At 63.7% G+C, this 23,612-nt stretch overlaps 1 protein-coding gene across 20 annotated transcripts; it reads left to right on the forward strand.

Annotated features, from left to right (window-relative positions):
- The first annotated feature begins 1,459 nt into the window (after positions 1–1,459).
- Positions 1,460–22,747, forward strand: UBTF (upstream binding transcription factor). 20 transcript variants are annotated; one of them, XM_075171339.1, is made up of 22 exons: positions 1,460–2,875; positions 6,701–6,832; positions 9,818–9,993; positions 10,284–10,367; positions 11,074–11,229; positions 12,002–12,066; positions 12,687–12,816; positions 13,289–13,399; positions 13,706–13,839; positions 14,257–14,398; positions 14,732–14,773; positions 15,552–15,665; positions 15,857–16,012; positions 16,512–16,667; positions 16,911–17,021; positions 17,110–17,198; positions 17,412–17,601; positions 17,867–17,914; positions 18,152–18,220; positions 18,645–18,791; positions 19,182–19,301; positions 19,743–22,747. In XM_075171339.1, exons 2-22 carry the CDS (start codon positions 6,775–6,777, stop codon positions 19,854–19,856), a joined length of 2,412 nt encoding a protein of 803 aa, XP_075027440.1. In that variant the 5' UTR covers positions 1,460–2,875; positions 6,701–6,774; the 3' UTR covers positions 19,857–22,747. The 20 variants fall into 20 exon arrangements, with proteins under 20 accessions (XP_075027440.1, XP_075027446.1, XP_075027451.1 ...); XM_075171345.1 differs by having other exon boundaries at positions 12,687–12,807; XM_075171337.1 differs by lacking the exon at positions 1,460–2,875 and adding an exon at positions 2,931–3,041.
- The last annotated feature ends 865 nt before the right edge of the window (positions 22,748–23,612 follow it).

Raw genomic sequence — 23,612 nt, forward strand, 5'->3', positions numbered from 1 at the left:
GCTGCTGCCGGCTGGACCCGCCGCTGCGATCCCTGCTTCCGAAACCCGGTGCTGCCGTGCCGGTGATGGAGAGGAAGGCATCTGCCTGCACCCCGGGCAGCCTGCCTGCACCCCGTCCTTCTCGCCTTCCACCCTGGGAAGGGTTTTTTCTTCTCCGGGAGATGTCAGCGAGGTCGCTGCCACGGGATCCAGCCCGGTTTGGGGGGGTGGATTTAGGTCAAGCTCTCATTTGAGCTTGACTTAGCCCAGCGAAATGTGGTTGGGGGGTGATTTGTGGTGGGGACCCGGAGCGACGGCTCGTGGCAGGGTGTGAATAGCAAGGGGAAAAAAAAAATACTAGTTAATAGGTTTGCTAACGAGAAGCGGGGAACGCAGAGCTGGGTCAGGTTGTAGCATCACCCCTAGAAGGGGAGAGCCCTGGTGCTGGTGGGGTGCAGGGTGCCGGTGGGGTGCAGGGTGCCTGCAGCATCACTGGGTGCTTTGTGCCATCAGGCAGCCGAGCTGCCCTCGGCTGTGCTGCCTGCACCTCTGCGGCTGCAGGCAGGGCCAGAGCATGGCTGTGACAGCCCTGGATCTCCTCGGGGTGTGCAGCAAAAAGCTTTCTGCTGCTGTTCGTGCACTGAACAAGTGAAAACGCAAACCAAAAAAACCCAAAACGGCTGCGGTTGTGCCATCTTACTGCACCTTTATTTGCAAAAACCACTCGTCTACACAAATAACAGCAATTAAAAAATTCCTTTGGTAAGAAGCAAGTCCTGGGGAGGGCACGGAGCAAGGAGGGGAAGGTTTGGGGTGCGTATTTGAGGAGTCCCCGTTTCTGGCCCACCTGCTGCAGGGGTTTGTGGCCGATTTCCAGGGCTCCGGTGTCCCTCCACGGTGGCAAAAGCCACGCAACCGCATTGCGGGGGGGGGAGCTGAGCTGCCATCAGGGCCGCAGCACGTCTGCACTCCCCATCCAAAATGGCATTTTGGTTTAAAAAAAAAAAAAAAGTTAAAAATTAAAAATGTCGATTTTCACGTGTTTGGCCTGATTGTCTCCAAATATTTTGTTATGTGTTTTGTTTTTTTTTTTTCCTTTTGCAATTTTTCCCTCTTGCAAAACAGTGACTTTTCACCTAATTTAGACCAGGAAAAACAGCTGAGGGGCCTTTTCCATGCAGAATAAATATATATTTTTTTTTTTTTAAGCTTTCATTGGAGGGATTAACTGCTCGGCGCTGAAACCGGCTGGCGCGGCTTGGCACACACCTTGGCGGCCGCGCCGGCTGGAGGCAGGACCGCGGGACGTGGCAGAGGGGCCGGCCGTCCATCCATCCGTCTGATCCTTCGCTTGGGAATAAGGCCCAAATAAGCCACTTGCACGGTCGGGCTTTCCCCCATCGCCACCCCCACGTCCCCAAATCAGCCTGGGGGGTCAACTGCACCCAGATTTGGGGTTTTTTTTTTTCCTTTTCCATATAAACAAGGGTGAAAACCCCCCGGATTTTGGCCGTTCCCATGCAGCCAACTGGGGAGGCGCCCGCAGCCGGCCAAGCCAGGCAGCCCCGGGGCCTGACCCCGCGTTCCCAGGCCTCCCCCTGCATCCCTGGGGGGGGTCCCCACTGCCTCCCGCTCCCCTGCCAGAGCTGCCTGGGCCGGCCTGGCCGGTAGCACGCAGATGGCCCGAGCTCGCCGGTAGCACGCAGGCGGCTGGTAGCACGCAGATGGCCGGAGCTCGCCGGTAGCGCGTGGGCAGCCGGTAGCATGCAGATGGCCGGAGCTCGCCCATAGCGTGCGGGCGGCCGGCAGCGTGCAGATGGCCGAAGCTCGCCGGTAGCGCGCGGGCAGCCGGCAGCGTGCAGATGGCCGAAGCTCGCCGGTAGCGCGCGGGCGGCCGGGAACGCGCCGGCGGCCTGGAGCAGCCGTGGCGGGCGGGCGGCCTGCAGCCGTAGGGCGCAACCAGCCCCGGCCGGCCGGTAGCGTGCGAGCGGCAGCGGGGCGGCCGGTACCGTGCAGGCAGCCCGGGGTGGCCGGTAGTGTGCAGGCAGGCTGGGATGGCCCGTAATTTGCAGGCAGCTTGGGATGGCCGGTAATTTGCAGGCAGCTGCCCGGCCGGGATTGGCTGCGGGGAATGACGCCCAGCACAACAAAGGTGGAGTTGGAGAAATTGCATTAAAAAAAATTAAGAGAGAGAGAGAGGAGAAAGGGAGAGGGGAGCGGAGGGAGGGGAGGAAACTGCCCCTCGCCCGCCCCGCCGGGGAAATCCCCCACCGCGGCCGTGTCCCGGGGCTGCCCGGGGCCGCGGGGCGGGCAGGGAGCGCGGCCCCGCCGCTCCCCGCCGTGTCGGAGGGGACCCACCGGGGCGGGAGGCGGCTCGGCTCGGCTTCCCCCCCCTCCGCTTCCCCCCCCCCCTTTTTTTTTCTCTTTTTTTTTTTTTTTTTTTATGCAAACGCCGGGCGAGGATTGTTGCACATGTAAGGAGATTTTTTTTTTTTTTTTTTCCTCCCTTTCCCCCCCCCTTCCCTCCTCTCTCCTTCCTCCTCCTCCTCCTCCTCTTTTTCTTCTCGCCACAGTGTTGCAAAAGCAAAGAGCAATAAAAAACACGGCGAAAGCGGCGGGAGCGCGGGGCGGCGGCGGCGGCCGGCGGTGCCGCTTGGGGAGCGGCGGAGGCTGGCGGCGGACCCCGGCGCTCAGAGCCCGGCTGATTGGAAGAGAAAACGCAGCGCCATGGAGGCGGGGGAAAGCGCGATCGTCTCTGCGGGGACTGGAGCGCGTCCACGCCCGGGGCCAGCGCTGCAGAGCTGGCCGCCGTTCAACCGCCGCTTCCCCGCCCCGGCCCCGCCGAGCGAGCCCCGGCCCCGCCGAGCCGCGGCCCCCCAAAGCCGCGGGCCCGCAGGTACGTGCCTGCGCCGGGGGAGCCGCGCCGCGCCGTGCCGTGCCGTGCCGCGCCGCCCGGGCTCGCCATTCGCCGCCGCGCCGCTCCGCCGGCGGGGCTGGAGGAGGCGCTTTGTTCCTCCCCGGGCTCCCGCTGCTGCCGCCGCCGCCGCCGCGCACCGGGCTCGGTAAGGCGCCGCCGCCGCTCCGCCGGGAAAGGGGGTTTTGCACCCGGTAAAGGGGGGTTTTTAGGGTTTTGGGGGGGTTTTTTTGGAAATTTTTTTTTTTTTTTATAAAGGAAACAAAAAAAAAAAAAGGCTCGTTTTCGCGCAGGCCCCGCGGGCAGGAAGCCGCCGCCGCCGGGGCTCGCCCGCCCGCCCGCTCCGGCCCGCTCCGCGCCGGCGGGGGGCACCGCGCTGGGGCTCGGGGCGGGGGGGAGCTGCACGGCTCGGCGGCCTCGGTGTGCCCCCCCTCCCTCCTTTCCCTTCCCTTCCCTCTCCTCCTCCTCGCTCCCTCCCTCCTTCCCGCTCGCCCTCCCTCCCTCCCCGGCTGCCGCAGCTGGATTTCGGGGGCAGGCTTCCAGCGCTGGGCGGTTGTTTTTCCCCAGCCCGGGTGAGTCCCGCGCCGCGGCGGGGAGCTCGGCGCCGCGCTCCGGCGGGTGCGTGCCCGGGCTCGTCCGCTCCCCCCCCCCACCCTCTCCGCGCTTTATTCCCCCCCACCCCCTTATTCTCTTTTTATATATTTTTTCTCCCCCCTTCTTTTTTTTTTTTTTTTTTTTTTTTTCGCCTTTCTTCTTCCCTTCTTTCTTCCTTTCTTCCCTCCGGACCGGGAGCGGGGCTTCAGCCCCCCGCTGGGTGGGTGGGTGTTTCTGGGCTCGAGGAGGGGTCGCGGGGGTGGGGGGGGGGGAGGAGAGGAGGGGGCGGCGGTGGTGGTGGTGGTGGGAAGCGGGAGGGGGGGGTGGGGGGGATGGATTGGGTAGGAGCCGCTCCCCGGGGGTCGGTGCGGGGAGGTCGCGCTGCCCTCGCCCGGCTCGCTGCAGCTGCCCGGCCGCCCCCAGCCGGGCATCCCCGCCCCCCCTTCCCCCTCCTCCTCCTCCTCCTTCTTCTTCTTCTTCCCCCAGCGGCTCCGGCGCGGGGCTGGGGCTGCGGCGGCTCGGCTAGAGCTCCCCCCCCCCTCCTCCTCCTCCTTCCACCACCACCTCCTCCTCCTCCTTCTCTCCTCTCCTCCTCCTCCCCCTTGCAGCCCGGAGAGGTGGGTTTGTCTCGGCTTTATAACCGCGCCGGCTGCACGGGTGGAGGGGAAGGAGCGGCGGGCGGAGGCGGGCGCAGCCCGGCCATTGTGTGCCGCGGCGGAGAGCGGCCGCGCCGGCCGGTAACGATGGGGAGATGGCGGATGGGGAAGCCGGGGTGGGGGGGGGGGGGGGAAGCCGCGGCGCATCGCATCGCTCCGGGGGGCCGGGGGAGCGGAGAGGGGTCGGGGGAGCGCTCCGCGCTCCCCTGGCCCCTCTCCGCTCCCCCGGCCCCCCGGACTCGCCTCCATTGTCTGCCCGGGTGTTGTGGGGCGGTGGGGGGGAGGGGGGGGAAGGCGGCGGAGCGCGGCTCGCTGGCGCCCGGGTGGGAACCGGGGGCGGGAGGGGGCCGGGGAGGCGCCGCCGGGGCCGCCCGCGCTCGGTCCCACCCGGTTCCTGCTGCCTGGCGGAGGAGGAGACTGGAGCTGGCCGGCGGCGCAGGGCATGTGCGGGCTCCCCGCCTCCGCCCGACGGCCCGGCCCCTTCCTCCCCCGCCTCCTCCTCCTCCTCCTCCTCCTCCTCCTCCTCCTCCTCCTTCCCCCCCCGGGCGCGGGATCCGGTCCCCCCCCCCCCCGGGGATCCCGCACCCCCCCCCCCACGGGGATCCCTCTGCGCGCGCACCGCGATCGCCCCCGCCACGCCCCGCGATGATCCGATGGATCCCTCCCCTTGCCACGATCCCGCCTTCCCCCCCCACCCCCACCCCCGGCTGCTCCCCCCCCCCTACCCCGGGGCGATCCCCCCTCCGGGGGCTGGGCTGATCCCACCCCGGGGCGATTCCCCATCCAACCCCCGAGGTGGTCCCAGATCCGCCCCCCACGGGGGCTGATCCAACCCTGGAGCAATCCCCCACCCACCCGACCACCCCCCCGGGGGCTCATCTCACCCCAGGGTGCTCCCCGATTCCCCCCACCTCGAGGGCTGATCCCACCCCGGGGGGATCCCTCATACACCCCCAGGGGCTGATCCAATCCCGGAGCGATCCCCCATCCACCCCCCCCCCCCCCCCGAGGGCTCATCCCGCCCTGGGGTGATCCCCAATTCCCCCTCGCGGGGGGCTGATCCCACCCCAGGGCAATCCCCGATCCCCCCGCTCCCCAGGGGCTGATGGGGTCTGCATCCCACCCCGGGGCGATCCCCCATCCATCTCCCCCGGGGGCTGATCCCCCCCCTCCGAGGCAGTCCCAGATCCACCCAGGGGCTGATCGGACCCCCGCAGCGATCCCCTGTCCCCCCAGGGCCTGCTGGGGTCTGCACCCCCTCCGGGCCACCCCTGATTCCCTCCCTGGGGGGCTGATCCCACCCCGGGGTGATCCCCCCTCCCGCCCCCGGGGGCTGATCCCCCACCCTGGCACGATTCCCGATCCCCTCCCGGGGCTTGGTGGGGCCTGCACCCCCCCAGGGCGATCCCCGATGCCCCCCCAGGGTGATCCTCCCTCCGGCTCAGGGCCTGGATCCCCCCCTCATACCCCTTCCAAGGCCCAGGTCTCTCCCAGACCCCCCCCCAGGGCCTGTATCCCCCTCCAGGATCCCCCCCGCCCGTCCCTGGCTCCCCCTGGGATCCCCCCAGGCCTGGATTCCCCCTGGGACCTCCTCAGGCCTGGGGCCTGTCCCCCCGGGGCCGTCCCTCCTCCTCCTCCGGGCCTGCGGCCTGTGCCCCCAGGGCGATCCCCCCCCTCAGGCCTCCGGCCCGGCTCCCCCCCCGCCACAGGATCCCCCCACAGGGATCCCCCCCCAGGCTGGCATCCTGCTCTCCCCCCCCAAGCTCTGGGGTCCCCCCACCAAGGCCTCTCATGGGCTCACCCCCCCCCGGGATCTGGGGGGATCCTTCCCCTACAGCCCCCCTGCTGAAATGTCTTCTCCCCGTTTTGTCCTCCCCCCTCGGGAGAGCCCTGGCCCCCCATGCCTGTGGAGGTCTTTCCCCAGAGCTCCCCAAATGGCCCCCCCCCCGAGCCCCCTTGGATCTCGGATCCTGCCCCCCTGGGGAGGATCTCGCTGGATCTGTGGTGTCCCTTCTTTTGAGACCCCCCTTTTGGAGGGGTGACCCCCCCCTTGGGAGATCCCTTGGAGCCCTGTTGGCTCAGATCCCCCTGACCCTGGGTCTATGGATCCTTCCCACCCTACCTCAGAGAGATCCCCTGAACCCTTCTCCCCTTGGATCTGTGGGGATCCCCCCGGGATCCTGCCCCCCCCCAACTTGGGGAGATTGCCCCAAACCGTGTTCCCCTCCCCATGCACCCCTTTTCTTCTCCCCTCGCCAGGGTGGGGGTCATGCCACCATTCAGGATCCCCCCTCCTCGACCCCCCCAAGGATCTCTGCGACCCCCCCATGCGCCCACCTTCTCCTCCCTTATTACCCCTGCCCTGCACCCCCCTCTCCAAGGCCCCCCCCAAACCTCGCAGGGCTGGGGGGGGGGGGCATCCCAGCACCTCAGTCATCTTGGGGGGGGGACAGGACACATACAGACACCTGGGTCAGGCCTCCCCGCTCCCCATCAGGAGTTGGGGGTCCGCCCCGGCGTGGGGGGGTGCCTAGCGGGGGTCTCCCTTTGCTTGCAGAGCCGAGCGGGAGTGATCTCGGGTAGCGCGCGAGGGAGCCGGCGGGGACCGTCCTGGGCGCAGGCAGGTGGAGGATGAACGGCGAAGCCGAGTGCCCTGCAGACTTGGAAATGACAGCTCCCAAAAACCAAGGTGAGCCCCCCCCCCTCCCGCAACCTCCCCCCACCCCACCGGGGGTCCCACGGGAATACCACCGCTGCCACGTTTTAAAAAAAAAAAAAAAACAACAAACCCCCAAAAAAACTCGGGGTGGCCCTTTTGTCCCAAGGATGGAGGAGCCGTGCGGGCACCAGCAAATCCCGACTGTGCCGGGGTCAAAGGGGGGGGGGGGGTGGATTTGCCTCTCCCGGTCCCGGCTCCGCCACGGGGGAGCACGCACACGTGTGCGAGCGTGCGGATGCCGCTGCGCCCTCAGCCCCTCCGGCCCCGGCGAAGGGCGGCCGCCGGCTCGCGACGTCGGGGATGCTCTTTTTGGGTGGCTGGCGTTTCGGCCGGGGCCGGGGCGGGGGGGGCTGGCACAAAGAGGTGCTGCCTTCCCCGTTCACATCTGGGCTGCATTAAAAGCCGAGCCGTTACCTTGGGCCTCTGGCTTCCAGACCCTGGGATGACATCAGAGGTTCAGCTTTTATTGGAAAAGGGGGAGGAAAACAAGAAAAAAGGGACATTTTATTTGGGGCAGCCTGCCTGGGCAGTGGGGCTCCGCTACCCCACCACCCCAAAAACTCCCTGGGTGCCCCCCCAAATCCCGGGGAGCGCGGTCCAGCCCCTCTCACCCGCCTGGTCCCCCCGTCTTTTCTCCCTTGCCGCAGTCGGTTTGTTGCCCCGAGCGAACCCGGCTGGAGCACGTGTCCTTCGCCGGGTCTTTAGATGGATTTAATTACACCGGGGCAGCTTTCCTAATATAGACCCGGCCCGGCCGATGCCAGGAGAGCCGGGGATAAATCGGTCCCAGGGCACAGACAACCCCATTCATCTTGGCGGGTGAACTCCGCAATTCCGGCGTTTTTTGGCAAATGCCAGCCGGAGGGAGGGGGGATGGAGGGATGGGGGGCTGAGTGTGGGGTCCCTGTTGTCCCCACCCCGCTGCCGGCGAGGGTTTTGGGAGGTTTCCACGGTTTCTTACGTATTCCTGTGGGCTGTGGTTATTTCAGCTGTCTGCCGGCGGGGCAGGTCACGCAGGGCCAAAGGTCTCGAGGCGTTCCTGCGTTGGAGGGGGGAAACTGAGGCACGGGGCTTGTTGATGGGGGCAGGTTTGGGGGGGGTGTCCTCGTCTCCTCCTCCCTCCCCACTTGGTTTTTGTGGCCTTGCTACTTTCGGATATTTCTCCTGATTTCTGCAAGTAAAGTCGGCACCAGCTTCACGGCCCGATTCGGCCTGGTTGGTCCTTGCCTGGGGGGGGGTCTGGAAAGCGATGGGAAAAATAGGAAGACAAAATTTTGGGCTCGATGCCCCCCCAGCTCTGAACCCCCCGAGGCACTGCAGGGGACAGGGGTTTCCCATCTCTTTTCCCCGTTCGTGATGTTTTGGGGCTCTGAAGCCGGGAGTGCGGAGACACGTCCCGAGCCGCTGGGCTCCCTGCTTTATGGGGGGGCTCTTTCCATCTTCCCCCCTCCAATTAATCCCTAACGGACCTGATGCGGTGACTGTGGAGACCGGCTGGATCCCAAACTGTTCCTGCCTCGACCCCCCCAACCTGACAGGTCCAGGAGGTGAAATGGGATGGGGGGACAGGTCCTGGCTGCGCTTCCCCCCCCCAGGCTGTGGGTCCCACGTTGTCCTTGAACATCCCTCGGCTTTGGGGTTCAGAGGGGGTTTGCCCTTCACCGGAGCGATGCAGAGGCAGGACCTGGAGGCAGGAGGCAGAGGTGGTGTTTTTGTGCTCGTTTGAGCGGAGGGGGAGGCGCAGCCGGGTATTTCTGGGGATTTGTTTTCCATTCCTGGGGGTGGAAGGAGAGGGAGATGCTCCCCTGAAATCCATAACCGGTTGCGCTGTCCCTGTCTCGCCGGGATGCTCTGTGTCCTTTAGGCAGCTCCGAACGCCCCGGTCTTCGCCTGGCAGTGGTGTGGGGCAGGGGACGCCGTGGAGAGCCAGTCCCAACGTCTGGGGAGCCCCTGGGCTTGGGGTGAAGCAGACAGGGCCGCGGCTTGGGGCTCTGCTCCTCCTCCAGCCCATCCCCGGGGACCTCTCTTTCCGCTCCCAGGGCCCGCTGCTTTTCCCCAGGGCCACCCATCTTTGCAGAGCACCCAGGGCTCCTCTCCCCAGCTGGTGCGGAAGCTCGGAGCAGAGAGCCCGGCAGAGGAATTCCCCTGGCGAGGAAGCAGCCCCAAAGTCGGTGCTGGATGGGGCATTCGGTGCTGGGATATCCTGCCTGCTGCCTGTCCCGGCACGGGGCTGCTGCCCATCCCAGCCTCCCGGTTGCTCCAAGCTCCCCGGCTTTGCCATGTGCCCGTCCCGCCATCCCGGCAACTTGTCCGTATGGGAGCTGGGGACATTCATCCCAGCAGCTTGGGGGATGTTGGGGTGGTGTCACCATCACCCCTGTGCCGTCAGGGACCCTGCTGCCAGACAGGGGGGCTGTGCTGGGCTCTGCCACCCCCCGCTTTGTGGTCTCTGAGCTTTGACCTTGGCAGAGGTCAACATGGAGCTAGGTCCCAGGTGATGGCAAGGATCTCCAAGTTGAAGGAAAAGCAGCGCTGGGGGGTTTCCCATTGCTCCAGACACATCTTTTCCACTTAGAAAGTGGGTTTCCCTATTTCCTCCTTGGCTGGAGAGCACATTGCTCCCGTCTCGCTCCGCAGGGCTTCGCTCCCGTGCGTAGGAAATAGCCCTCTGCTCCCGCGCGGCAGAGCCATCGCCTTATCTGATGGTGTACTGGGATGAGCGAGTCTCTCTGGTTTGCACCGAGTGGATTTTCTAGCTTTGCCCGGATTGTTTTGGCCCGTAGAAAGTTGCTCGAGGGTGATGGAAACAGCCACGTCCCTTTGATCTTTAATCTCGAGAGGCAACATGTGGAGATTACGTGTCCCGGCGTGTGGTCTGGAGCTGCATGTCGGGAGCTGTAGTCCCCGTGTCCTGCCGGGAATCGCTGCCGCTAAGCCTGTTTCTTTGCTGCTCAGACCGCTGGTCGCAGGAGGACATGCTGACTCTGCTGGAGTGCATGAAGAATAACCTGCCCTCCAACGACGGGAGCAAGTTCAAAACCACCGAATCCCACTTGGATTGGGAGAAAGTGGCTTTCAAGGACTTCTCGGGGGAGATGTGCAAGATGAAGTGGATGGAGATTTCTAACGAGGTAACCGACAGCCGCGCGGGGCTCGGAGGGGTCTCCGCGAGAGGGACCGAGCGTCCCAGTGACTTCCCGGGGCTGTTTGAATGGCTCGAGGTCAGCGCCCCGAGTCCTCAGCCCTTAGTGCCGGCACCATCCCGCTGCCGTTGGCGTTGCGCACCCTTCGGAGGCGCTGGGACGGGTCATTTGCGCGGTGGCATTACGAAACCCTGTGGGTTTATGCCGCGCCGAGCGGGGATCTGCCCTGTCCCCTGTGCGCAGCCTGTTGACATTTGTGGCCCTTCGTTACCCCGCAGGTGAGGAAGTTTCGGACCCTCACGGAGCTCATTATGGATGCCGAAGAGCACGTGAAGAATCCTTACAAGGGCAAAAAGCTCAAGGTATTGGGCAGGAATTGGGGTCGGTCTCTAAAGGGGGACCTCCCCCTTCCCCGGGACGGGGGGCTGTCACCCATGTGGCACCCCAGACCCGTGTGGCTCTGCTGCCAGAGCCCCTGCAGGCACCTCTCTGCCCGTAATCTCCGCGGCCGGCTGCCCAAGGCTCCAGAGGCCGCGGGCTCTGGGCTCGGGCCAAGTCCAGGGTACATTTAATATGGCCGGCTGTATTGTTGGCAGCCTGCATCCAAGTTTAGCACCGGGGGGGGCCGGGAAGCTGCCGTCCTATTCCTGGCCTGCCGGGTCGGGTGGGGTGCTGCTTTCGGCCGAGCGGCCCCCAGGGCAGCTGATGCTCTGCCACCAGCCGTCCCCAGGAGGTGGGTCCCGTCCCCTCCTCCTGCCTCAGTTTCCCCTCTTGCAGCCCAACTGCTCTGTGCCAACAGCTCTGGATGGCTGGAGGCTGCTCCCGAGATACCCAGCCCTGGGATATTGTAGTTCCTGGGGAAGGGAACCCTTGCTCCCAGTGTTTTTCCCGCCTTTGCCTGCAAAGCCAAGAGTGTTCGCACGTCAGGGAGCTGGATCACCAGTGGGGCTGGATGCAGGCAGGTCTCCCCCAGTACTGGGGGGAGCTGGGAGCCGGCGGGGTTTGAGGGTGCCCTCCGCGGTGCCGCCGGCTCCGCACTCAGTGTCTGCCACTCTGCTGTCTCCCCAGAAACACCCCGACTTCCCCAAGAAGCCCCTGACTCCCTATTTCCGCTTCTTCATGGAGAAGCGGGCCAAATATGCCAAGCTTCACCCCGAAATGAGCAACCTGGATCTCACCAAGATCCTGTCCAAGAAATACAAGGAGCTTCCCGAGAAGAAAAAGGTACGGGGGGGGAGTCAGCAAGCCCCTGCCCACTTGTGTGCCTCTCCGTGCTGGGCTCTGCCTGCCCAGCTCTCCCAGTAAAACCAGCAGAGCCCAGCCTCTACCTGGTGAGGGTTTAAACCGACTCTCGATGGGAGAAACCCGGGTGCTTGTTTAGTCCCGTCAGACCAGTAAAACTTCCTTTCCTTTTCCTGTCCTGGTTCCCAGGATCCGTGGGGTGGAGGCTGGCTGGGTCTGTCCGTTGGTCCGTCTCTTCCAGACGGACCTGGATGGTGACTTTGCTGTTGGGTGGATCTGCATTTAACGCAGGGGTTAAATCACACGCCCCGCCGTGGCCGCCCTGGCCGAGCGAGGGATGGAGGGGCAGGCTCCGCTCCGAGCCGTGGGAGATGCTGGGAGGAGAGCTGCCCACCTCACCTCCAGCTCTGGAGGTGGCCGTGGGCTTTGGCCAGAGCCTGGGCAGGCATTTTGGGTGCCCCAGCTCTCAATCTGGGTGGATTTGCCACCGGCAGGAAAGGTCCAGGGCACAAAGTCCTGCTGTGCCCTCTTGCCCAGGGCTGCTCAGGTGCAGGGAGAGGGGGGAGATCCTGCCTCTGAATCCCTGGGCAGGCTGGAAACCCTCAGCTGGGAGCTGCAGGACCAGTTTGATGGGCTCGAGTCCCTTTCGGGGTGGTGCGGTGCCCAGGCAGCAGGGTCAGTGGGGATGTATCTGCCTGCCCGTTCCCCAGTGCTGACGTCCCTCTCCACCTCCCTGGTGGCTTTGTGTCCCCAGATGAAATACATCCAGGACTTCCAGCGAGAAAAGCAGGAATTTGAGAGGAACCTGGCGAGGTTCAGGTGAGTGGGCAGCCCCCCGGCATTTCCCCGGGCCCCTCCAGGCAGACCCGGTCTCCCCTCCTGCGTGTAGCTCACAGAGGAAGCCCTGATGGGCGCTGCAGCTTAAAGGCAGAAGGGAAAGGGGGATGCTGAAAAAAAAGAGCAAGGAAAAGGTGTCGGAGAGCAGCCCTCCAGCTGGGAGACACGGCGAGGGGGAGAGTGTGGAGGACCAGCCACGCTCTGGGGGTTAGGGTCTGCAAGGGAGGACAGGAGCCCTACCACCGGCACTGTAAAAAGCTGAAGCGACCACCCCCTTCCCCCCCAAACCTTCCCTTTGAACCTGGTCCCTGTGACTCAGGTGGATCCTGGCGTTCCCAATCACCTGCCGCTGCTCCAGGGATGCAGCCCAGGCTGGCGCATTAAAGGGGATGCTTGTAGCTGATGCTCCCCCAGGAGGGACAGACTCGAATCTCTCCTAAAAGCCTCCTGCTCTTTTTGGGGACCCCCCCCCCAGTATCTGAACCTGTGGAGACTCAGCCCTCAGTGACAGTTACCCCTTAGCGGGGAGGTTTAGGGGGTGCTCTCCTTCCACCTGCAACCTCCGTAACGCTCTCCCTTCCCCGCCTCCTTGCCGGGTAAAGGGAAGATCACCCGGATCTCATCCAGAACGCCAAGAAATCCGACGTCCCTGAAAAACCCAAGACCCCCCAGCAGCTGTGGTACAACCACGAGAAGAAGATCTACTTGAAAGTGCGTCCAGATGTGAGTACGGTGGGTGGGAGTGCGTGTGAGCGTGAGTGTTGAGGGGTCCTGTACCCCGCTGCTGGGGGGAGAGGAGGGGGAAACAAGAGAAGCATTTTAGGGGGGGGACGGGATAGAAGACACCGCTAGAAGCTCCCAGCAGTCTGGACGGAGGTAAGGAGGGGCTCTGCACATCTGGAAGAGGCTCGGGGATGCAGACCCCACTTTTTGCCTGCAGTCGAAGGGGTGACCACAGCCTGAGTCAGAGCAGGGAAGATTTCCAGCACAGACATCCACCTCTGGCCATGCCCCACACTCGCACGCACCCCCTTCCCCGGCCGTGAGCTCGGCTCGCAGCCACCCCGCGGCCCCAAGCCGGGTGCCGCCGGGACAAGATGGCGGGCAACACTATTTTTGCCTTTTTTTTTTTTTTTTTTTTTTTCCCCTCTTCTTTTTTTTGGATTTTACCCCTCTGCCCTCACCTCTGGCTTTGGGTTTTCAGGCCACCACGAAGGAGGTGAAAGAGTCGCTGGGCAAGCAGTGGTCTCAACTCTCGGATAAAAAGAGGCTGAAATGGATTCATAAGGCCCTGGAACAGCGGAAGGAGTATGAGGTAGGGAGCAGCCTCACCCGTTCCCCTCCACACTCATCCCTACGTTCACTCCGAGCCACTCTGCCTCCCGGCTGCTAGCCGCCAGCGGCTAGCCAGCCTCACCCGATAGCCAGCATGGGGGTTCAGCCAGATCCCTGCAGGTCCCTAGTGAGTCTGAGCCCTGCCTCCTCCAGCAACGTTCGGGAGAGGAAGAAGTACCCCTGGGGAGACGATTAGGGCAATGGTTGGCTTCTCTTTCCTCCTCCTCCGGTCCCCAGCCAGGCGGGGATCGGAGCCCCTCTCCTGACCGCTCTCCTTCCTTCGCAGGAGATCATGCGTGACTACATCCAGAAGCACCCCGAGCTGAACATCAGCGAGGAGGGCATCACCCGCTCCACCCTCACCAAGGCTGAGCGCCAGCTCAAGGATAAGTTTGATGGACGACCCACAAAGCCCCCTCCGTGAGTCCTGTCCCTCCCCGTTCGGGTGCGAGGGATGTGTCCCTCTCTGAGCTATCGGGCGGACGCTGGTTCTTGCTAACGAGGAAACTGGGGCTCTGCCTGGTTTTGAGAACCCCAAGAGCATCATTGCTGGGACCATGGGCGTGGGCTGTCGATGAGTCCGTTAAACCAGTCCTTAAATCTACATTAAATATACGTTTGCAGAGAATCTGAGCGAGGTTTATGGTGATGCAGCGGGTTAGGGGGTAATCCAACCCCTACCTTCCCTAAAATGCTGTGGTACAGCACTTCACTGCCCACTGCAACCCAGAGGGCAGCTGGGGGGTCTTGGGGGGCTCTTAGCACCCAACCAGCTCCGCAGAGGGGACGTGAGCAGGGCAGGTTGTCCCTAATGCCGGCTCCCTCCGTCGGTTGCAGGAATAGCTACTCCCTGTACTGTGCAGAGCTGATGGCCAACATGAAAGACGTGCCCAGCACCGAGCGGATGGTGCTGTGCAGCCAGCAGTGGAAACTGCTCTCCCAGAAGGAAAAGGACGCGTACCACAAAAAGTGTGATCAGGTGAGTGGCCGAGGATGGACAGACGGGTGGACAGGCAGATGGACACCGGTGCTGTGGGGAGAGAGGAGTAGGATGGGAGAGCTTGGGCTACAAATCTTGCTGGAAATGAGCCCCTCACCCTTCCTCCGTGCCTGTTCTTGTTGTCTTGACCACCCTGAGGTCCTCGGTCCCCTCCCTTGGTCCTCTGTCTCCCCAGTCCATGGGTGTGGGACCAGCAGATGGTCCGGGTGGAGGATGCTGTTGCCAAGGGGGCTGAGGCCGGGTCGGGGGCTGCATGAGGCAGGGATGGCGTGGGGGATCTCTGTGTAACCGCACGTCTCCATCTCCCTCCAGAAAAAGAAAGACTACGAGATTGAGCTCCTCCGCTTCCTGGAGGTGAGTGACATGGGGGTGCCTTGGCCATCGGGTGCTGGAGACCCCGAACGCAGGGAGGGAGCCCTGGCCAGGGGCTGAGATGGGTTAATCGGGGACTGCACTGATGCTGCCCTCTGCTCCCCCCAAAACGTGGCTGGACCCAGCCATGGGTGCTGTGCAGAGATGTTTGCACATAGTCTTGACTCTTCCCCACCTGCCCTGATGCCTGACCCGATGTCTTCCAGTTGGGAGGTGGGGACGGGCCCCCCCGGCTGCGAGGGGAAGCCGGGGGTGAGCGGAGGGCTGGTGCCGGAGGAGGGGTTGCCGTCAGCGGCTGCGGCGGTGCAGGCGGCAGCGAGTCTCTCGCTTCCTTCCCTCGGCCGGGGCGTAGGCGGGGGGAGCCGCACCGAGGCCGTCCCAGCATCGTGCTCAGTCCCCGGGCGGACGTGACGCGGCCGCGGCTGTATCTGCAAGGGCAGGGGGTGGAAAACCCAGGGGTGCGCCCGAATCTGGGCACCTGCCCGCCCTGCCTTTGCAGAGAGGAAGCAGATGAGACTGAGCCGGGGAGGGGACAGAGGTGGGGAAGAAGGGACATTGCCCGGCGAGGGGGGTGACACAGGCATGGGGACCCACAGGCTGCACACCCAGGCTTGCAGTGCCTCGTGTTGGCCCTGGCTGAGGTGGCTTTTGGATCAGGACAACTGAGTTCCCCGCTCCCCAGTGTCCCTACTCCCTGATTGCATCAAAGCCTCGTTAGCGTTGGACCGTCTAACCACGTCTCTCCTCCTGTGCCACCCAGAGCCTGCCCGAGGAGGAGCAGCAGCGGGTGCTAGGTGAGGAGAAGATGCTGGGCAGCAACCGGAAAGGGGCGACGAGTCCTGCATCCAAAAAGTCCTCACCAGAGACCGGCAAGGTGAGCGACAACTGGAACGATGGGGCAACGCGTGCCAGAGACATGGCATGGGGTTGCTGGCGTCTCACGGTGCTTTGAGGGCTTCATTCCTTGGTTCTTTCATCATGTTCTTCCTGGGGTTGGAGGCTGCCACGCGAGGCAGGTCCCTCTGTGTGCTCACCCCCACCCACGGCCCCGTGTCCCTCCCGCAGGCCAGCTCAGAGAAGCCCAAACGGCCCATCTCCGCCATGTTCATCTTCTCGGAGGAGAAGCGGAAGCAGCTGCAGGAGGAGCGGCCGGAGCTGTCGGAAAGCGAGCTGACCCGGCTCCTGGCCCGCATGTGGAATGACCTCTCCGAGAAGAAGAAGGTTGGTGCCGTCCCCGACCCTTCTCCTCCGTCCCCATCTCCGTTGCCCTCACGCGCCCTGTTGGGCATCTCCGGCAGCCCGGGGGACGCTGCCTGTCCTTGTCCTGCTGCAAGGGGCTTTGCTCACCCCCAGGCCCCGCAGCTGGGGGACGATTGTCCCCATGAGCATCACAGCTCCGGTGAGCCATCTCCCAGGTGCCGGCACCGATGGGTGCCCCTTGGCTGTGCCCTCTCCCTCTCATGACCTGGTGGGTCAAAACCCAGCAGCTTAAGAAACCTTGGAGGGTCCTTGAACCTCAATTTAAAGACTTGATGGTTTTCCTGGTGCGGGGGGAAGTCCTGAGACGTGGGTGTGCACGGTGGGGGGCTGCCGGTGCTGCGGTGGGGACAGCACTGGGGGAAGCTGCAGCGTCCTGCTGCCTGCCTTCCTGGTGCTTGGTGGCCGGGGGCTTGCACCCGGGTGGCTGTGCTGCCCCTTCACCCATGCACCCCCTGCGCAGGCCAAGTACAAAGCGCGGGAGGCGGCGATGAAGGCGCAATCGGAGAAGAAACACGGCTCAGATAAAGAGGAGCGCGGGAAGCTGCCCGAATCTCCCAAGACTGCCGAGGAGATCTGGCAACAGAGCGTCATCGGAGACTACCTGGCTCGTTTCAAGGTGAGGAGTGGTCCGGGAAAGGAGCTGGAAGTGGGATCATCGCTCCCACCAGCAAGAATTGGCTTGCACCCTCTCCCCTGCTCTCACACCCCAACAGGTTGGGGCTGGGAGCCACGGGGAGGACAGGGGTCACAGCAAAGGGGGCGGGTGCCCCGTGGTCCGTGGCGGAGCCGGCGGTAGCACTGTGGCATCCCAGATATTTTGGGTGCATCTCTAACGTGGCGTGGGGGGTCTGTGCTGCAGAACGACCGGGGGAAGGCGTTGAAGGCCATGGAAGCCACTTGGAACAACATGGAGAAGAAGGAGAAGCTGATGTGGATCAAGAAAGCGGCGGAGGATCAGAAGCGATACGAGGTGGGTCCCTGCTCCTTCCCACCCCTCGCCGTGCCCTCGCGGCGGCGCTGCCCCTGTCTCCCTGACCCCTCTTTCTCCTCTGGCTCAGAGGGAGCTGAGCGAAATGCGGGCCCCTCCGTGCTCCACCAACTCCGCCAAGAAAATGAAGTTCCAGGGAGAGCCGAAGAAACCCCCTATGTGAGTACCTGGGGTCTGGGATCTGAAAAGCTGGGTCTGACTGGCCCAGCCGGGCAAACGGGCTGGTGCAAAAGAGCCTGGAGCAGCCCTGGGATGGAGGGAGCATGGGCTGGACCACGGTGGGGGTGGCTGGTGGTTAATGCAGGCTGCTCGTGGACACCCCGGTTCTCCATGCACGCCGTCTGATCCGGTCTCTGTGCTCCCCGCTTGCAGGAACGGTTACCAGAAATTCTCCCAGGAGCTGCTGTCGAACGGGGAGCTGAACCACCTCCCGCTGAAGGAGCGGATGGTGGAGATCGGCAGCCGCTGGCAGCGCATCTCCCAGGGCCAGAAGGACCACTACAAAAAACTGGCGGAGGAGCAGCAGAAACAGTACAAGGTGCACCTCGATATCTGGCTCAAGGTGAGCATCGGACCCTCACGCCCGGTGGGGGGGGGCTTTGGGGTTGGATGACCTTGGGGGATGCTTGGCGTGGTCTCTGCTCGCAGCCTTCCTCCGCAAACCACCATCTCCAGACCCTTTTTTGGCATTTTGTAACTTAAAGGGCCTTTAAAAAAATACACGTGGGGAGGGGGTGCCCTGTGCTGGAGTCCTTCCGCGCTCCGTCCCCCCTCGCCGTGCCTGCCCAGCCCTCCCTGCGCCCTGACCGTCTCCCCTGTTTCCGCAGAGCCTCTCGCCCCAGGAGCGGGCTGCCTACAAGGAACACACTTCCAACGTGAGTATCCACCCAGCACCGCCGTGGGGGGGGACCCGGGGGCTTGGGGCTGGGCTGGGATCAGCCCTGGGTGAGGTTAGGCTGGGCGATAGATGAGCTGAGCTCAGGAGAGCCCCTCAAAGGGATTCACCCCCCGTAGCAGCTCAGCAGTGGGGTTTTCTCCGTGCCGGGCGCTGGGAAGGAGCCGAGCTCGAGCCCTGCAGCTCTAAATGGTTTTGCTTTGTTCCCCTCCTGCAGAAACGCAAGAGCATAGGGAAAATCCGGGGCCCCAACCCCAAGATGAAGCCAACGATGCAGTCCAAGTCGGTGAGTGCACGACGGCCGTGCTCCGCACTGGGGACACCCAGCACCCTCCTCCCTGGGGAGGGCGTCCCGGGGGGGACCCAGAGCTCTTGTTCGAGGCATCCCTGGTGCTTTCTGCTGCCTGCCCTTTCCTTGAGACAATAAACCAAGGGCCCTCCCCAAATCTGTGCTCAAAACCCACCCAGGTCTGATTCTGCCCCCCCCTGCAGTCTACGACATCCCCTTGCACCCACGCCGGGAGCCTTTTTGGGGCCGTTTGTAATGGAAACGGGGAAAGGCTCCCAGGCAAGGTGTGGGGTGGGAGCCCCCTGATCCTGCTCGGGGGATGGAGGAACCCAAAGGCTGATGGCCAAGGCTGGGGTGGTGCACCCATGGGTGCTGGTGTCCCGGGGTGCCCGCCCGCGACCGACCCCCTCCCGCCCCGCAGGAGTCAGAGGACGACGATGAGGAGGAAGAGGAGGAGGAAGATGACGATGAAGACGAGGACGACGACGACGACAACGGCGACTCGTCAGAGGAAGGCGGCGACTCCTCGGAGTCCAGCAGCGAGGAGGAGAGCGAGGACGGGGACGAGGTGAGGCTGCGGTGCGTGCCGCGGGGAGGGCGGCGGGGCCATCCCGGGCCCCGCTCCGCTCCCGTACCGCTCGCTCTGCGCCCCCCCTCCCCTTCCTCACCCTCCTCCGGGACTGGGGGGCATCCGCACCCGGGCTCAGATAGGACCGTGGCGGAGGAGCTCCTGGGAAGCGGGGGGACACGGGGAGGCGAAGGGGAACGGGATCACCCCCCCCCCCCCCCCCGCCCGGCGTCCCCGGGGAGGGTGCGAGGAGCAGCCGCGGGGCGTAGTTAGGAGCAGCCTCGGGACGTAGAGGTGCGGGTTGTGCAGAGCCCCCAGTGAGCAGAGAAAAATCTCCTGTCTTTTTCCTGGTGGAGATACTGAGTCTGGTCTCGGCTCCGTTTGCGCCAGTGTGAATGCCGAGTAAGTCACCAGAGTCAAAGTTTTACACCGGTGCAACTGAAATCAGAGTATGCTGGATGGCGCTGGGGCCAGAAACCGTGTCCGTGCCTTGTGCTCGCCACCGGACAGGTGAGGTGTTTCGACCCCCTCGTTGGTCTCAGCTCACGCCTCTTCCTTCCCTGGCTTTAGAGGGGGGAAACTGAGGCACGAGGCGGGTCGGGTACCCTACCTCGGATCGTGTAGCGAGGCAGTGGCAGAGGTGAGGGTAGGACCCCCGCGCGCTGCTCCAGCACGCTCCCCGCCCCCCCCCCCCCGCCCCTCCGGCACCCCTGAGCTGAGCCCTTGCAAACTCGCTCCTGCCCCGCGTCCCTCCTCCATCCCCCCCCCACCCCGGGGTGGCAGCGGCGGGAGGGATGGGGTTGCAACCCCCCCCCCGCCTCCGTGGGGACCCCCCCCGTGCCGCAGCGGGGAGGGCGAGCAGGGGGCAAGGGGGGAGATGATGGACGGCAGCCAGGGCCCCCCGCCCTGCCGCTAACCCCCCCGTCCTCTCTGCCACCCCCCCCTCCCCAGAACGACGAGGATGACGAGGACGAGGATGATGAGGATGAGGATGACAACGACTCGGAGGGCAGCAGCAGTTCCTCCTCCTCCTCGGGGGATTCCTCCGACTCCGACTCCAACTGATCCGGCCAAGCTCTTAGTAACGTCGTTTGGTTTCTCGGTTTCGGTCCCAAATCCTGCCCCCCAGCCCCCCAAAACCCCTTCCTCCTCTTCCTCCTGCCCCCCCCGGCGAGCCGCAGCCCCCCGCGGGACCCCCCAACCCGGGGAGCGGGGGGTCGGAGGGACCCCTCCGCCGAGCTCACACTACGGAGGGGGAGCCGGGGGCCGTTCCCCCCCCAGGGGCCGGGGGGAGAGGAGGGGGCGAGCCCCCCCATCCCTCCCACCCCCCTCTTTTCTCTCCCCTTACCAAGGGAGGGGGAAGCAATTTTTTTTTTTTTTTTTTTGGAGAGTTCATTATTTTTGGAGGGTCGCCCCATCCTCGCCCCCTTCACCCCCTGGCTACCAGCTCCGGACTTTATAGAAAGAAAACGAAAACACAGAGGGGAAAAAAAAAAAAAAAATTCCCCCCCCCCCTTTTTTTTTTATTAAAACCCACAAATGGACCCCACACCCCTCCCCGCGCAGACCCTCCCGTCCCGCCCCAGGCAGCGGGCGCGGAGCATGAGCCGAGTTGCTCAGGACTCAGCCGTTGGGACGATGTCTCTTCCCCCTCCCTCCCCGTCTCTGCGCACCCCCCGCCCTCCCCCCCCGGCGTCTTGGGGCGGGGGGGGGGCTCCCCCCCTCCACCCCCCCAAAACCTTGTACAGTCTGAAAGCTGCACCGGGAGCTCACCGGGACCTCTGCATCCACGGCACTTGGGAGCGCCGGCCACGGACCGTGACCACCCGGCGTGTCCCCACGGGGGGGGGGGGATGGATGGATGGGGGGGGTGGGCGTGCGTGCGTGCGTGTGTGTGTGTGCGAGCGTGTGTGCCGGGGTGGGGGGCACCCGGGGCCGTGGCACGCGTGGCTCCCCCCCCCCCCTCCCCTCGCCTGGGGGTCCCGGCTGCTCAGCGTGACCAATGGGGGGGGGGGGGCACGGGGGTGCTGCCGGAGCACCCCTCTGTGTTGTCGGTGGTTGTTGTGCCGTTGTATTTTATTTTATTCTTTTTTTTTTTTTCCTTTTTATAAAACGAGAAAGATCCATCTTTTATTTTTTCTTTCCCCCCCCTCATTTCCCCCCCATTCCCCCCCCCCATTTTCCCCTCCATCTCCAGTGAAGCTGCTCCTCTCCCTTCGCCCCAAACCCCAGGGGGGACCAGTGCTCCCCTCGTCCCAGTTGCCCCAGTTACCCCCAGTTTGCCCCCTCCTCCCGAGGGGCTCTTGTCCTCCCCCCCCAGCCCCCTGGCCATGCTGTAAATATTGGTGCGGTTTGGGTTCATTTTTGGGGGGTCGATGCCCCCCTCCCTGGGAGGGGGATGGGGCCGCGGGGACCGGGGTGGGTGCGTGGGGGGGGGCCTGGCGGCGCCTGTCTGGGGGGGCCCCCCCCCTTTTTTTTTAAAGCAGACACTAGCACCAGCAATCCCACGGCACCTCCCTGCAGGGTTCCCGTCCCCCCCCACCCCGTCCGTGTTCCCCCTACCCCCCAAAAAAAGCCCGGTGCGATTGGGGACCCCCCCCAGCCCCCCACTATTTGACCCTTCTGGTGTCCCCCCCCTCCAGTCCTGTCCCCAGAGAGGAGCTGGGCTGGGGGACAGGATTTGGGGGGCCCCAAGAGAAGGGGGTGGGGGCCACCTTGCCCCCCACCCCAGGCTGGGGAGGGGAGGCTGGGGGGGGGGCTTTTTCTCTCATGTGCTTTAATTTAGCCATTTTTCTCTTCTTTTCACCCAAATCTCAGCTCAGCGGGTGGCTGGGGGGGGGCGGGGGGGGGCTAAGCTGCAGGTTTGGGGGTTTTTTGGTTGCAAGGGGGGGGGTCCCACTCCCCCCCCAGCCGCGCCCCCCCCCAGGGTTTGCTGCTCTCAGCACCCCAAATCCAGCCCCCTCCTCCAAAGACCTTGAGTCACCCCAAAACACAACCAGGGACCCCCTCAATTCCAGGGGGAGGGGGCACCACCCCCTATCACAGCCTCTTGCCTCAAATCGGGCTGAAAAACCACCATTTTGGGGCAATTAACCCCAACCCCGGGGTTGGGGGGGGGGTGAACCCAGGTGCCCCCGCACGGACAATCCCCCCGCGTCCCCCCTGGGACCGGGGCCCCGAAGAGAACCCGGCCGGCGTGTGTCCCCCCCTGTGTCCGTCTGTCCATCCCTCTGGCTCCTTCCCTTCCCCCCCCCCACCTCCATTTGGGATTTTCCTTTCATTTTCTTCCCAATTTTTAATTCCCCCCCCCCCCATCCCCCAAGGGGAACCCCATCCCTTTTTCTGCTGAATGTCCCCAGCACCGTCGTGTTTTAGTGGATGTGTTTTTAGTACAAAAAAAAAAAGACAAAAAAAAAAAAAACCCGCCCTTTTTTTTTTTTCCTTTCCTTTTTTCTGTTTTAAAAAAAAAAAAAAATTTAAAAAAAAAAAATAATAAAAATGAAAAATTCTTACAGCGCCGACAATTGGGGGAAAAGGCGTTTGCGCTGTAAGAGAATTGAACCTGAGTGCATTTTGGCACTGCCACAAAAACCCGGGATCCTTTAGATGGAAGTTCTTGTGAATTACGTTTAAAAAAAAAAAAAAAAAAAATTAAAAAAAAAAAAAGCCACAACAAAAAAAAAAAAATCATCTTTTTTTTCTAATATTTAAAGAGTGTTTTTGTAGGTTTAAAAAAAAGACAAAAAAAAAAATTTAAAAAAAAAAAAAAAAAGAATAATCCCAACTCGGAATTTGTACGGCTGAGCGGGACGCGGGGGCCTCGCGTCTGCGGTTTCCCGGTTTGCTTGGGTTTCGGTTCTTTTTTTTTTTGTTGTTTTTTTTTTGAGTTTTTTGGGTTTTTTTGGTTTTGGTTTTTTTTTTTTTTTTTTTTGTATAATAAAGTGAAAAATAATGTTTCTGTTCTCATGTCATTACTATAAAAAATAAAACTTTAGGAAAAAAAAAAAAAAGTGTGAGGAGTGTTTTTCCCCCCCGCCCCCCCCCCCCCCCCCCGTTGTGGATGTGGGGGATCTGGGGGGATCACGGGGGATCACTCGGGGGAATCCACTGGGGGGGGATTGATCCCCAGGGGTCACTTTTGGGGGCTGTGTGGGGGTGGGGGGGAGGTCCACGGGGATTCGTAGGGATCGCGAGTGGCGAGTGGGTTGGGGTCACTCGTGGGGGGATCTCTGGATCCGTCATGGCACAGGGATCTGTTAGGATCGCTTTTGGGGGGAATAGGGGTGGGGGGGTCTGTGGGGATGAGGATCGGGGGGCTCCGTTGGAGTCATTATCTGGGGGGGGGCAGTCTATAAGGGTAGGAGGGATCCATGGGGGTCATGATGGAAGGGATCCCCTAGGGAAGGGGGATCCCAAGGGAGGGGGGATCCCCAGGGGGGGGGGATCCCTAGGGGTGGGGGATACTGGGGATGGGGGGATCCGTGGGAATGGGGCGGATCCCCGGGGTTGGGGGGATCCATGGGCACAGGGGTTCCATAGGGACTGGGGATCTGTGGGGATCGGGGATCCGCGGGGTCTCTGCAGAGGCACCCGCAGGGAGGGCCCCAGACTCCGCCCCATCCCTGGCCCCGCCCCCTCTCGCCCCGCCCATCCCCGAGCCACACCCCCTCAATGCCCGCCCCCTCCTCCCGCCCCGCCCCGGCGCCCGGCGCCCTTCGACAAGGTGCCGGCCCCGCGCGGCGGCGGCGGCGACGGCCGCTCCCATTGGCCGCGCCCTGCACGGCGCCTCCCCATTGGCGGCGGGCGCGGGGGCGGGCCGTG

This window comes from Calonectris borealis, chromosome 22 (assembly GCF_964195595.1).
Source record: "Calonectris borealis chromosome 22, bCalBor7.hap1.2, whole genome shotgun sequence".
Lineage (NCBI taxonomy): Eukaryota > Metazoa > Chordata > Aves > Procellariiformes > Procellariidae > Calonectris > Calonectris borealis.

Excerpts from the sequence above, each read along its gene's own strand:
- UBTF (XM_075171339.1), top strand. The coding sequence starts at position 6,775 with ATGAACGGCGAAGCCGAGTGCCCTGCAGACTTGGAAATGACAGCTCCC. Across the intron at positions 12,067-12,686 it reads AGGAACCTGGCGAGGTTCAG|GGAAGATCACCCGGATCTCA; the intron begins GTGAGTGGGCAG and ends TGCCGGGTAAAG. Across the intron at positions 16,013-16,511 it reads ACCTCTCCGAGAAGAAGAAG|GCCAAGTACAAAGCGCGGGA; the intron begins GTTGGTGCCGTC and ends CCCCCTGCGCAG.